This window comes from Porites lutea, chromosome 1 (genome assembly GCF_958299795.1).
Source record: "Porites lutea chromosome 1, jaPorLute2.1, whole genome shotgun sequence".
NCBI classification, from domain to species: Eukaryota; Metazoa; Cnidaria; class Anthozoa; order Scleractinia; family Poritidae; genus Porites; species Porites lutea.
In genome coordinates, this window is record NC_133201.1 from 51378432 (window position 1) to 51391637 (window position 13206).

General features: G+C 38.8%; 1 protein-coding gene across 1 annotated transcript in view; it reads right to left on the reverse strand.

Moving 5' to 3' along the window:
• Positions 1-12379, reverse strand: part of LOC140954102 (uncharacterized) — a 19731-nt gene extending 7352 nt beyond the window's left edge. The window contains exons 1-4 of the mRNA XM_073403508.1: positions 12233-12379; positions 7645-7797; positions 5274-5336; positions 1546-3225 (exon numbers count right to left, since the gene is read on the reverse strand). Of these exons, the coding sequence (XP_073259609.1) occupies positions 1546-3225; positions 5274-5336; positions 7645-7797; positions 12233-12298 (1962 nt within the window). The 5' untranslated portion in view covers positions 12299-12379. The remainder of the gene's footprint in view (positions 1-1545; positions 3226-5273; positions 5337-7644; positions 7798-12232) is intronic.
• Positions 12380-13206: the final 827 nt, after the last annotated feature.

A 13206-nucleotide genomic window follows, 5' to 3' on the forward strand; every position in this document is an offset into this window, starting at 1 on the left:
CTCAAAAGTTAAATGGTCGGCCCCTTAGTCAGTTATAACAAATCTATAAATATGTAAATATAATACCTAGCAAGGCGAATTTTAAGAGTTTTAAATTCTTAAATTTCTTGAGTTTAAGATAGTTGATTAATTCATAGAGACAATTTTTATAACGTCGTTAGCCTAAGTTTCATAGCCTTGGTCTGACGAGGGAAGAAGTTACAGAAGTCACGAGGAAGTTGCGTAAAAAGAAAATATATATATATATTGATATTTTAATAAGCCCATGATAAGTAAATGTGGAGTTGTACTTTTTTTTTCTCTTTGAATTTCTCGAGCTGTATACAAAAATCATTGTCATTAAATTCCGTGTTCAGAGCTTGACACCAAACCCGTGGTTAGATTTTCCTTTCCTCTTTGGACTAATGACGTGTTATATTTCCTTTTATGATATAGACACGAGTGTTTACTATATAGACAGAAGTGTTTTACCACTCGTAAAATTCATAAAAACTACATCCTGGACCCGAGTGGTTTATTTTCCATAATATCACACCGTGAGTTTATCGATGACGTAATTTCAGTAATTTCCCTCTATTATTTTATCGATGTATTTTTGCCTATATAATAAAAAGAACCTAACACGGCAGCTTGAAGATATGAATTTTATTTTTTCGTGGCAAAAACAATATTTTTACTCACTCGCTGCGCTCGTTCGTAAAATACTGTTTTGCCACTCGAAAATAAAATTCATACCTTCGCGCCACCGTGTAATATCCTCTATATATTACTCTTTTCCCCTTCATTTATGCTGTCGGCTTTCGCCTTAATTGAAAAAAATGCGACGGCTGTTGGCAATAGATACACAAAACTATCTTAGAAATAGACTGCAAAACACTCCGTATTTTTGCGTATTTAAGTACGCGCGAGCAGTCAAACAAAAGGTCTGGAACGAGGCTGAAAACGATTTCTTTACTGATTTTGAGAAAAAAACCGACTGTTTTGCAGTCTATCTTTGAAAACGCGCGTTCTGCCGTATGTCGCAGCCAACCATGACAATGAAAACAACTGTTAAGACCTTAATAAATTAAGGTTTAAATTCTTAAATTGCTTGAACGAAATCTCTTGAAGAAATATCAGTAGTCTGGGATACGTTCGTCGCGACGACTAATATTTTATTACCTCGAATCACAGAAGTGAATCATTACTTACAAAGTGTTTACACAAGAACAAATTCTAATCAATAAATTATGCGAAAACCTGAAAATAACTTAGTTTCAAACAGCTGATCGCTGCATTAAATTAGGCGACTCCATAATTTTCAATTATCTGAAAACAACTCCGTAATGTAAAAATCTGCAATGAAATTGAAATTATAAGTTTTTTTTTCTTGAAATTAGGGTTATCATCGCCAACAGTAGACATAAATATATTTACCAATCAGAACAGAAAGTGCCGCGAATCGGTACAATCTGCAATTATTCAAAATAATATGGAAATAAAACGAATTTATAAAAAAAATAACGCGCAATAATAAAAGTGGATCTCGTCGACACAATAACTTACCCAGGGTTTGTGCTTTTCTTTCTTATCTCTTGGTTTTTTCTGTGAGATTTTTTTCTCGTCTGATTTACCGTCCTTTTTACCAGCAGAAGTCAGCGGTACAGGTTTTGTTTTATTTTCGTCTATCTTTCCACTATCTTGTATAATCGCGCCGACAAGATCGCCATCCATGAGCGGAACTGAACTGGTCTTGTTTTGCATCGGCAGCAATTCCGCTGTCGTTGAAGCACTCATTTGTTTATCCGCTTTAACGAGCGCTTCGTTCATCACCCTAGTAATATTTTCCGTTATTGGTGACACGGCCGCGTTATGCGATACTCCAGTCGAACTATCGATTAATGCCTGCTTTCGTTTCATTTCCCTCACGGGTCTTGGTAGTCCTGTAGTTTTTTTAGCCTTTCCTTTGGAGGGTTTTTGGTTTATCCGTCTCAAAGTTGCGATGTCCGAATCACTGCATCGAACTGACGTGTCTGTCTTCGTTTCACTGTTGTCTTCTTTATTGACACTTGCTTCAATTACTCTTGCTTGTAATTGCTCAAATGAATCAGGTAAAGTTGACACGTTCGAATTTTTGATCGACGCAGCCATAACCTCATTCTTACCACTTCTCACAGAATCCGTAATTTCTTTCTCAGAATTCGTTTTATTGCTGTTTTCTAAAGTCTGAGGGAGTAAATTCTTTCCCTTCATTGTTTCCTTGTACAGCGACTTCAAATTAGAAAACATAGAAGGTAGATTTATGGGATTTACCGAGGGGGAAACTTGGTTGGAATTTTCATCGGTCGAAGAGTGTTCGTTAAAAATTTTCGTTTTCTCAACCTGAAACACTTCCGGGGTCTTTTCAAGAGATTCTTTATCGGTTGCCCCTTCCTCCGAATTAAAATCTATTGGAGGAAATGCATCGGTCTTTGAACTTGTTTTATTTTTCGTACTGAGTTCTTCAACAGAGTCTTTGCGAAGCTTCTCAAAGTCATTTTTAAATTGAACACGCTCTTTGACTTTCTCTGGATTACTATTTTCGTTATTTTTCAAACGTGACTTTCCTGGCTTTATGCGTTTCTTTTTCAGCGTCGTTTTCGACGAATGTTGCGCGGACTTCGTAGTCGACCCTTCCTTTCCACTCTCTGAATCACTTTGTGAAGATATGAGAATACATTCTGCTACAAATGGTTCGGAACTTTGCGAAGAAGATTGCTCTTCCTCGTCTTCTGTGCCCTGCGATGAAATTTCAATTACTTCAAAACTGTTCTCTTCTGTTTCAACTTGCTTAGAGTCTTTTCGTTCTGCCTCAACAAAGTCATCCTCCTTCGTATCAGACAAAACGTCCTCAGAAATTGTCCAGCTCCCTTCCGATTTAGAGTTCACCGAAGCTTCAGATTCTTGTTTCTTTCGAAGCGAGACAAGAGCAAGTTCTTTACTGGCCTGCCTTGTAAGTCCCAATGGGGCAATCTCGCCGTAATCAAGAAGCAAAAAATCTGTAGGCGAGATCCCAAACAAAGAATCGTCGTCTTTGATAGAAGATTTTCGTCTTTTGGTGGCCGTATTATGATCACTTGTCTCCGGAGATGTTGAGCTATACTGCTCTGCCGTGTCTGTATCGGAAAACAATTGCTGCTTTGGAGGACGACCTCTTTTCCTCTTTTGCTGAGGTAGAGCCATCTCTTTTTCCTTGTTATTTAGATCCTGAAAACAAGAAAAAGTTCGGTGGCAGTTTAAGGAGCAATAATACTCATGGATTGCAGAGCGGGTAAGATTTTATGGCTTGGAAAAAAATGGAAAAGAATATCTGGTTATGAACAAATTTCAGCATGATGAGAAATTTTGCTACATCCTTTGAAGGTTGTTATTCAAGGTGAATCCAAAACACATACCTTCAAACTGAAGGAACTTCCAATTTTTAAACGAGGTAGTAGCTTTAAAGTGTAAACAATTAGCAACTAAGAGTCGGTTTTCAGAAAGGCGTCTTGCGTGATAGCTCGCTCCAATTCTTTCATAATCGCGTGCTATATTTGCACGAGCTGCCGAAGACAGAATATGCCTGTAGCGTCGTCTGTGCTACTTAACGCCAACATACCGCAAGTAGATCCTGGCCGAGTCGTTCAAAAGACAATCAGCGCAAAACCATACCATGGCAACCCGGTTTGGAACAACTCGGCCAAGAGCTAAATTTGACAGCGTCTTAGGAAACGATGCTGGCTTAGCTTTCTTTATTCTTGGCAATGGAATTAAAGTATTTTTTCGTACATTTTCTTGACACTCTTCTCCACGCAGACAAAATTAGGGAGCTTAAGCAACGACGACGGCAACGGCAACGAGAACGTCAAAATAGCTATAGGCTTAGATGAGCAAAACAACACTTTGCACGTGCATCACGCTTTTTTGAACACTTCTATTTCACTGCCACGTGAAAGTGCCTAATTTAACGTTTTGTCGAGGACGAAAACACAGGACAACTTTCTTTTTCTTTTCCCGAACTTTGATACAGTCCTTTAGAATTCAACTCCAGAACTGCCATGCAACATCTGATGAACATATAGAACAAGATGAAATAAGCGCGATAAAGTTGAAAACAGCGCGCACACACTTTTCAACTGACGTTTTCGTAGCCGTCGCCGTCGTTGCTGCGTAACCTCCCCTACGTCTGATACGCTACAGCGCATGTCAGAGGCTCGACACCTAACTGTTTTTTTTTTTTTGCGTCTGCGTTCCCTCGCCCTCTGGAAATCGAGCCTGTAGTGGTTGACAAAGATTTTTGAATTTTCGCGGCGGTTAAACCGGCTACGCGTCGGTAGCCGCAACCTCTATTTTGCGAGAAATAAAAGCACTTTCTCGTACCAAAAAAAGAGAAAAATACCACAAAGGGAACGAAAGAGTTATCATTATTGTATTATAATTGTAACCAAAAGTTGATAAGAAAGCCGATAGGAAATAATATAATTTGTGTAAATTAGAATTGACATAAATTATTATTTTACCGGTACGGAACGGAGGACTGGGTTCTATTGTAGCGCGCGAGGGATCGCGGTTAGGGGGTTTGATATAGTGACGTTTAGTTATGCGTGTCATTCTACGGTCGGCCTCGCCGCATCAACTTGCTTTGTTTAGTTTAGTTTTCGCTTATTCTCTTAGCCTTAATTTCGTTACCATCTGTACTGGTCCTTATGTTTCTTAGCTATTTTATGTAGCATCTCGTTTTCTGCTCGTATTCATGTTATTAGGCTTTATTTTATTTGTTTTGCCTTTTAACCCCGAAGACGACGCCATAGCATAGGTTCGGGTTACACGGTCCCTATTTCTCCAATAGCTGGTTTTTTCGGCTTTACGTGTCCGGTTGTGGCGTGTTCTTGGAATTACGGTAACAGTGGAGTTTTTCACGCGTGTTAACAAAGTGTTTCATGGGCCCTGTCTGGCCGACGCGCCCATGCCTCCAAGTGCTGTTTTGTATGTTCGGTTGTGTAGTGGAGGCAAATTATGTGATATCCAACGCGCGATTTAAAGGTAGATTTTGGCACACATTTTTTTTTCTCTGTCACAAACTATACATTTGAAATTTAAGTTATCACTTGACAAAAACTCTCCTTGGTAAATTAAAAGAAAACAGATAAATTGCGCTTTTGTTCCATTGCGCACACTCGTGCAAATTTCTCCAGTTTTTGAGAAGACTGTGGGACCAAGGATGCTGCCAACAAGCTTTGTAGGTACTAATTTTCTGTAAACAAACACAATCTTACCTTTCGACCGTCTTCAGTATCACTCTCATCGCTATCTTCGTCCGTAGTTTCTCTAATTTGTTTCTGTAAGAGGAAAGCCAAAATGTAACCATTCAGCCTCACAAAATCTACTAAAACGTTCAATTACTTACAATCGTAAACTAGTGTCAAGGTCTTCCTACCATAGTGTACTTTAACTTTGTATTGTTGGGGATGGTTCGAGCAACTCGCTCGCTGAGCGAAGATTTACCGTGAGTCTATGTTTTTATCTCGGGATACTTTATTCTAGTCAACAATCAAAAGTAACCGCCTGCTTCTAACTAACTAACTAACTAACTAAGCAATTAATGGAGAACTACAGTCTATAGACATGTTTGGTCAAGCTTTACACGAGAGTTCTTAACGCACTTCCTGTTTATGACGAAAGTGGTTGAAAACAAGCCGCGACACGGTTGAACACGCCAAGAATAAGTTAACCAATGAAAGGTTGTTGAGAAAGTTATCTTCAGAGTTGGACAGGAACTCTGATATACGTAATAACCATCACGGTCAGCTTTAACCTCATGCATGCCCATGTCAAGACATTTATTGGGCTGCCTGTGGCATGCCCAATTATAAAATGAGTTTTCTTTGTCGAAAAAAAAGGCAAAACGGACGGTTTTCAGGACGGCTACGGGAACCGGAAATGAAGTCATACTCTTCTGCGCGATAGCCAGGGCTAAAAGCGAAGCTCTCGTTAATATATAAAGATTACTCAAACAAAATATAAAGTAGTGTAATACTAAGCGACGACGGCAAAGAAAATAGCCAAAAAAATCAGCGGTCTAATTAGCAAAAAAAAAACAACAACAACAACAACTTTCCACGTGCAGCACACTTTTTTTGTACATTTCTTTGCCGCTGTTATGCACGAGTACAACGTGAAAGTGGAGAAAATTTTGTAAAAGTTCCTGTTCACTTTTTTAGCTGCCGCTCATTTTCACCTTGGTGGCCGCTAGCATTTCTCATTTTTCTAACCGCCGCTAAAAAATTTCATGTTTTTCGTCCAAACAAATTGGTCTCCTATGTTTTTTATCTCTCGCTCTAGCACTTTCTCTGTTATCCACGTCAATGTAGACATAAAAATTAACGCGGGTGCTTGAAAAGCAAAATTTCACCCCGGCTTACATAAAGTGGTGGGGTACAATGTAAGTACGGACGTACGTCGTACGCACGATTTTGTCAGAACCAAAATTTCTTGGATCAAAGGACTGCAAAACAGTCCGTATTTTTGCGTATCCTAGTACGCGCGAGCAGTCAAACAAAAGATCTGGAACGAGGCTGAAAACAGAGAGCGAGACAGGGGAGAGACGCTTTTTCTCTCGCCTCACAAGCCCTACGGGGGTGTGAGGCTCGCGCGCCTCGCGCGCGTAAGACTCTTACGCCACGCGTTACCGATTTCTTTACTGATTTTGCGAAAAAACCCACTGTTTTGCAGTCTAGGATCAAGAGATAACCAAGTTTTCTTGCCTATATGGTGCTCCGCGCACGAGAGCTTCGCTATTAGGAAACTTATTCGCCCCTGACGTCGCAGATCCCTTTTTAGCCATTTCCATGCTAATTAATTGAAAACCAGTCCTCTAAAAACTGGAGGATTTGGTTAAAAAGCGATGTCTTACCCTTCAAAATGCCCGTTGCCAAAGGGTATTAAAATACATTCGTTCTGAAATCATTAAATGTTAACATTTTTTGTGTGTGTTTAGTATAACGAAACAAGTCTTTGAAATTGGGAGGGGCGGGGTTACATGAGAGTTCAGGGGCTAAATTTAATTGACTGGTCAGATGGAGTGGCCTAGTGCTTATCAGAGAGCTTACAACATAATCTACTAGTAGCCTTGTTAGTTATCTATATGTAACTCTTTCACTCTTTGGGTCAATTATGGACACAAAATGAAGCTTAACTTTTGACTCAATGAATAAAATCCTATTTTAACCCCATTTAATAAATCAAACTTCGTGAGTAGTACTCTCACACCCTACTATTTGTTTTGCATGTGAGTGTGTGGATGATATGCTATGGTGTTAGCATTCAACTTAAACCTCTTCAGCTGCAGTTATTTCACATGGTGCTATTAATTTAGTTTGCTGTTCTACGGGGAAACCATACCAGTGTAACCTCACAGCAGGCTTTCTTTCAGGTACAGGGCTGACTACTGAGTCTGAGAATGAAACCCATCAACGTGGCCATTTTCTTGTCATCTCAAAATGTTTGTGGTTGTGGTGGTGGGGGGGGGGGGGGAGAAGGGGAGAAGGGGTGGAGAGAAAAAATGGCTGAGTAAGAGACTATACTGACGCAAGGAACAATTTGTCTTTCAGTGACCAATCTTGAGAGTTAGAGGATTAAATTACTTACAGGTTTTCTCCCACGTTTTTTGTGTCCTTCCTTTCTCTCCTGCCAAAACCTGTCCACCAGTTCCTGACAAGTTAGAAGATTATCACTGGGTTCCCAGGAGTCCTCTTCTGATCCATAACCTTCCCAGCGCACTTTGTATAATGCTTTTCCATCCTACCAAACACAAATAGATAAAAATTGGCCATTAATAAAAAGTAAGAGTCCCTATTTAAGACTTCCTTCCCTTGTAAGGTCCAACTTTTGAGTGACCTTAGCTGATTCAATGTTTTCACCCTGTACTTGACAAAAACTTAACATGTACAGTATGCCATGAATGTTTTTAACCTGATGTTGGTCCTTAGATAGGTTTAATTAACAATCCTCATTTTAAAAATGTGTCGATCTCCCAAAACATTTGTTGAATTTTGGCTGTCCAAAAACTGCTTTTTCCCCCAGAGAAATGTCCCAGAGACTGGAAACCAGTAACGGATTGAAGATAGGCGGATGATATCATGTGACATCAGCTGATTTGCTTAGCCTTGACTTCCAATTCTGGTCATTGCATTGTGTTTTGACAAGGTTTTGTGGAATTAACCAATGTATTTGACTTCAAAATATTACTTTACAATTTTTAGGGGGTTCACAAATTTCTTGTTTGAAGGTAGAAGGAATGTTATGGAGTCAAATTAGATCAAGAGGATTTCCCATAACCTCACAAAAAAGAAAACTTGAAGTTAATACATGGCTATAAAAACCAATTCATGTTATTCAAATGAAACAAAGCCAATTCACAAATTAACAGGGAAAAAAACAATGGATTCCCCCAAAACCCTTAACAACCTCGCGCTGAGCATGACACAGGAATTTTGCAGAACTTTGAACATGTGTGACTGCATGCAGTTTAGTTATTAAATTTAGGGAAGTGATAGCCTGAGAAAACAGCCGACATTTCGCTACGCTACCTGCAGTAGTTTCGGCGCCAAATGATGCCTGATAAACAAGTGCAGAAATTCCATACTGATGACGTGTCACTACCCAGATCTGGGTAGTGCTTCTGATTTGTTGAATCAAATTTTCCACGCAGCTCGACCAGTCAGAAGCACTACTTGGATCTGGGTAGTGACGCGTCATCAGTATGGAATTCTTGTGCTCATTTCTCAGACTTCATTTGGTCAGGAAACCAGTGGTAGCATCGCCAAATGTTAGCTGTTTTCTCAGGCTTAATTAGGAAAGTGAGCAAATGAAGCTCCAGTTAGGATCATTGTAGATGGCAAACAGAGAGTGGAACTTGACTCACTAACAATAATCACTTTACTTCACAGGCATCATTTAGGGCCATTTGGCAAGCCAAAAGATTTCACGGTAATGACTGTTTCCTGCACCGTGTCATTACCATGACCTCAAAATAACGGAACCAAAAAATAGTTTCCCGGTGACATACAGTAAAAACCCACGAGTAAGAACCTACATTTTCCAGGGTTAGCGTAAACAGGTTCTTACATAAATGGTGGTTAACATAAATTTAGGCTATCTAGGTTCTTAATAGGTTCTTAATTTCTTGCAAAAAATTATGTTGTTGCTAGGAAGATTAATTTTATATGCATGTCATAATTTTTAACATTAGAATTGACATGTAACAACTACTCATCCACATTGATCATACATTTATTATACCATTTCTCTTTAAGTAAATATTTTAAAATGATTTTTGAAAATAAGAATCTTTTTCCAAATTTTAGGCTAAAGAGGTTCTTAAATCTTAGGCTCTTACTCATGGGTTTCTACTGTATCCTGATAAATTCAGGCTGAGGGATCAAAATACACAAATTATATAGTATTTTCCCACTCAGATTGTTAACTAGTAGAGCAATTTTCTTTGGTTATGACTTGGCTGATAAATGAAATTAAAATGTTACTATTTTGCTATCGTCTGCCATCTTGAATCGTTCCCAAAGTGCAATTTGCTCGTTACTGATGACTCATGCATGAAAGATGTCAGCGATTGTTATAGCTTCCAGTGCTAAGAAAAAACATATGACACTCCAAAAGTTTAAAAACATTTAGAAGGTGGTCTTTTAGTGACGATTTCACTGTGAAACTGATTATGAGGCCTAAATCTCTTTATGAAAAGACAAGATCTGTGGCGAACATTTCAAGTGAGTATACTTCTTCAGTTGGATCGAAGAAGAGTCTGGAGTTTTAGACACTTAAGTGCACACACATTTAACACTAAAATTGACCTTCTTCTGACATTTTAATAGAAACAAATAATAGTACACATAAGTATGTTTAACAACACATTTCTGTACATTAAAAGAACTCAAAGTGCATGGGTTCCCATTTTGCACAGAACCAAAAATTGTTACTTATGGTTTCCCATGATTTCTGGGCACGGAACCGAAAATATGTTATCCATGGGATTTGAAATCCTAGAGCTTGATTTGGTGTTCTACAAAATACCCCTGGCACTGTGAGCAGGCCTTGGTGATTAAAATATAAGAGGTCTATTTTTTATAGTTGAAAGTTACTTCAAAGTATAAGTGCTCCGCTCCATATGGAACATTTTTAAAACTCATGAAAATTGTAAGTATTAATTGAAAACAAGCAAACAAACAGTAAAGGAAAACTAATCACTTCGTTCTTTCAAATATTTTGGGAGAAAATTTAGAGAATCAAAAAGTTTAATATAGTCTTAAATTCTTAAGCATTAATTTACATTCCTCTTAGGCTGTATTACCAGCCGCTGTTCAGGAAACAAGCCCACGCTCCTCCCTCAAACAGAAGGCTGGACGCATGAGTTTGCTATTGTCAATTATCACCAATCAGATCGATGCCTGCCCAAATCAAGCAGGCACTATGAATTTTGTATTTTCCTTGCACAGATTTCTAATGGGGCATGCAAAGCCGTTGTTTGATGTGGCGTGTGATCTTGTTTTAGAGTGTTTTGAGCTTAAAAACCTAAAATATTTACAAAGAAAAGTATTAAATGGTAAATGGTAAATGGTAGCTTTTTTTTGAAATTCAACCAACCGGAACTGGATCAATAATTATTTTCCAGTCTGCAAGTATGGTTGTTGGCAGCTAACATGAAAGAAACGACCGTCAAGTCCATCAGTAATGCAAGATCAATATAAATACAATCAGTTAGAGTTTCTGCTGATTTTTATGGCAAATACCAAAGTGACAACGAGGCAAAGTACAACATGCGTTCGGTATTTTTATGAAATTTCCCATTTCTGACGTTTTGTAACAACACATAAATCAAATTTTGAATCTACATCACAGACACGATAGGCCGCTCACACATTCAGCCGTCTCTTCTCGGGATGGACCGAGACAGCAGCCTACATTCCAGTCCGAATGCAAAGACCACAAGAAATGGAAACAAATTGTGAATCCATACATCTACAATCAAGCATAACTTCAAGAATTGCTTCAGGGTACAAAGAAAATAATTATTTTTACGGCTTGCCATTCAGGGTAAGGTGAAGGTAGCATTTACTAGCCCAAATGTCATTTCGATTTGCCCTGAAAGCTTTTTGATGAGCAGAATTGATTTCACACTTCTTCTGTTATTCCAGTTCCTCAAAAACATCACTTGCCTGTCGGGCAAGTTAAAAACAGAAGTCACTAGCCTGATAGCAAAATCCACTAGCCACGGGCTATCAGCCAATACTTCCTTTACATGCTGTGCTGGTTGCAGCTACTCTTATGTGTGTTTGATTTTATTGGCTGTGCACCATTGAGGTCTTCACAAGCTTTGCACTGTATTTGAAGGTAGTTTTAGCTTTTCTACTTTGCATCTTGCAGATACCATCTACTGGTTGTTTGAAAAAACAGTCTATTACCCCATTTTGCCTGATCAAATAAGCTCCCGGCTTCCTCTTTTCAAATAAATGAAACCCTTCATACATCATACATATTAATGCAAATTAATAATGGCGAACAATATCTAAAGTGTTTGTTTGACAACTGAAGGCTCTTTTATTCATGTGCATGTTAAACTTGAGATACTATGTACAAACAGACTCGGCTTCAAGTCAAGAATATTGGAAAGTTACTACATAATAAAAAGAGTAATAGAGACAATTTTTAATTTCCCCGGGGGTGTGAAAAATTGATTAGCCCCCCTGAAAAAAGGGGAAAAGTATTCTAATGCACGGGGGGATGTTGCATGTTGAAGCTTCCATTTGACCGATACACAGTACATGTACATAAATTATGTTACAAGCGTCTCGCTAAACAAAAATCGAGGCAATAGGTATAAAACCAAACGAAAAAAAATGGTAAGTAAAATCAAGGAGGCTAGGAAATTCAAACAAATTTACTTACAGCTGACAGATGGAGAGCTAAAGCGTACTGTGAACAGCTGCGAGCAGCGGCAAAGGGAACCTTAAAAACTACTACTAGTTGTATTACTCCTTCTGCTTAATCTCCGATTAGGCAAGTATTGGCTATCTTCATCAAAGCCGTCTTTAACTAAACACTGTGTGAAAACCATTCAATTAGGCCCGTTCATCGAACAAATATGTAATGTAAGCGGATGGCCGGAACAGCGCTATTTCCCATGTATTGTACTCACAAAACAAGGAAAAAGCTTTCCACTCACCTTCCTTTTGGCATCTAAGATTTTCTCGACTTCATAAATGTTATCAACATCACTTTCTAAGTCCATAAGCCCAACTAATCGAAGACTCACATATAATCGAATCGACTTAGAGCGCGAGCGCTACGATTATAACGAATAAATTGAATTCCTGCTGAATCTGCAGTCATAAATGGCAGCGAAATGTTTATCGGACCCAGTCTTTTCCACTACAGAGTGATCCTGGAGTGATCATTCAGGAATGGAGACATGCAACCTAAGACACCCGAACAAAAAATCCCACAAACCGAATCCGGACCAATCTAGGGACACAATTTCTTCCAGAAAAAAGACTAATTGGTTTTTCTTGCGGCTGAGTATGGAAAAAAATTATCCGTACAACCGAGATAGCTAGTCAAATCAACTCAAGAACTTTGATCTCCCCCATACCAAGCCACCTGTCTTTTAAAAATCGCGCAGGTTGGCTTTCTTCTTTTTATCACTAGCTATATTACAAAAGGAAATTATTTGGGAGTTACTTATAGCTTTATCGTCTTCATGTGGGGAGGTGTGTTGCGTGACGACACTAAAAACGGCTGTGTAGCAGACTAGCAAGGCCCTCTGACATGTCTGAGAGATAAGGCCGGATTCACGTTCCGTCTCTTACACACTTTATAAAATATAATCGCAATCCAAAAGGCATGACTCTATCTCCAATATGCTGGAAATTTCATTTCCGAGCATGTAGCGATTTCAGTTATTTTTCTAGGAGGGCGCATGCCCCCAGATTCGACCCCGCCCACTTTTTCCTTACTACTATCATAGTAAGGTGGCGCACATTGGAAACTGAAAATATTCATTGATAGTGAAATTCCTATCAACATTTTTCAATGACTATTATTCGTCACTCACTATCTGTCTTCAGCATATTGGCTAAGAGCCTACAGTTAACTTTACGAATCAGCGCAACCCACAGTTAATTTTCTGCTAGCAGATAA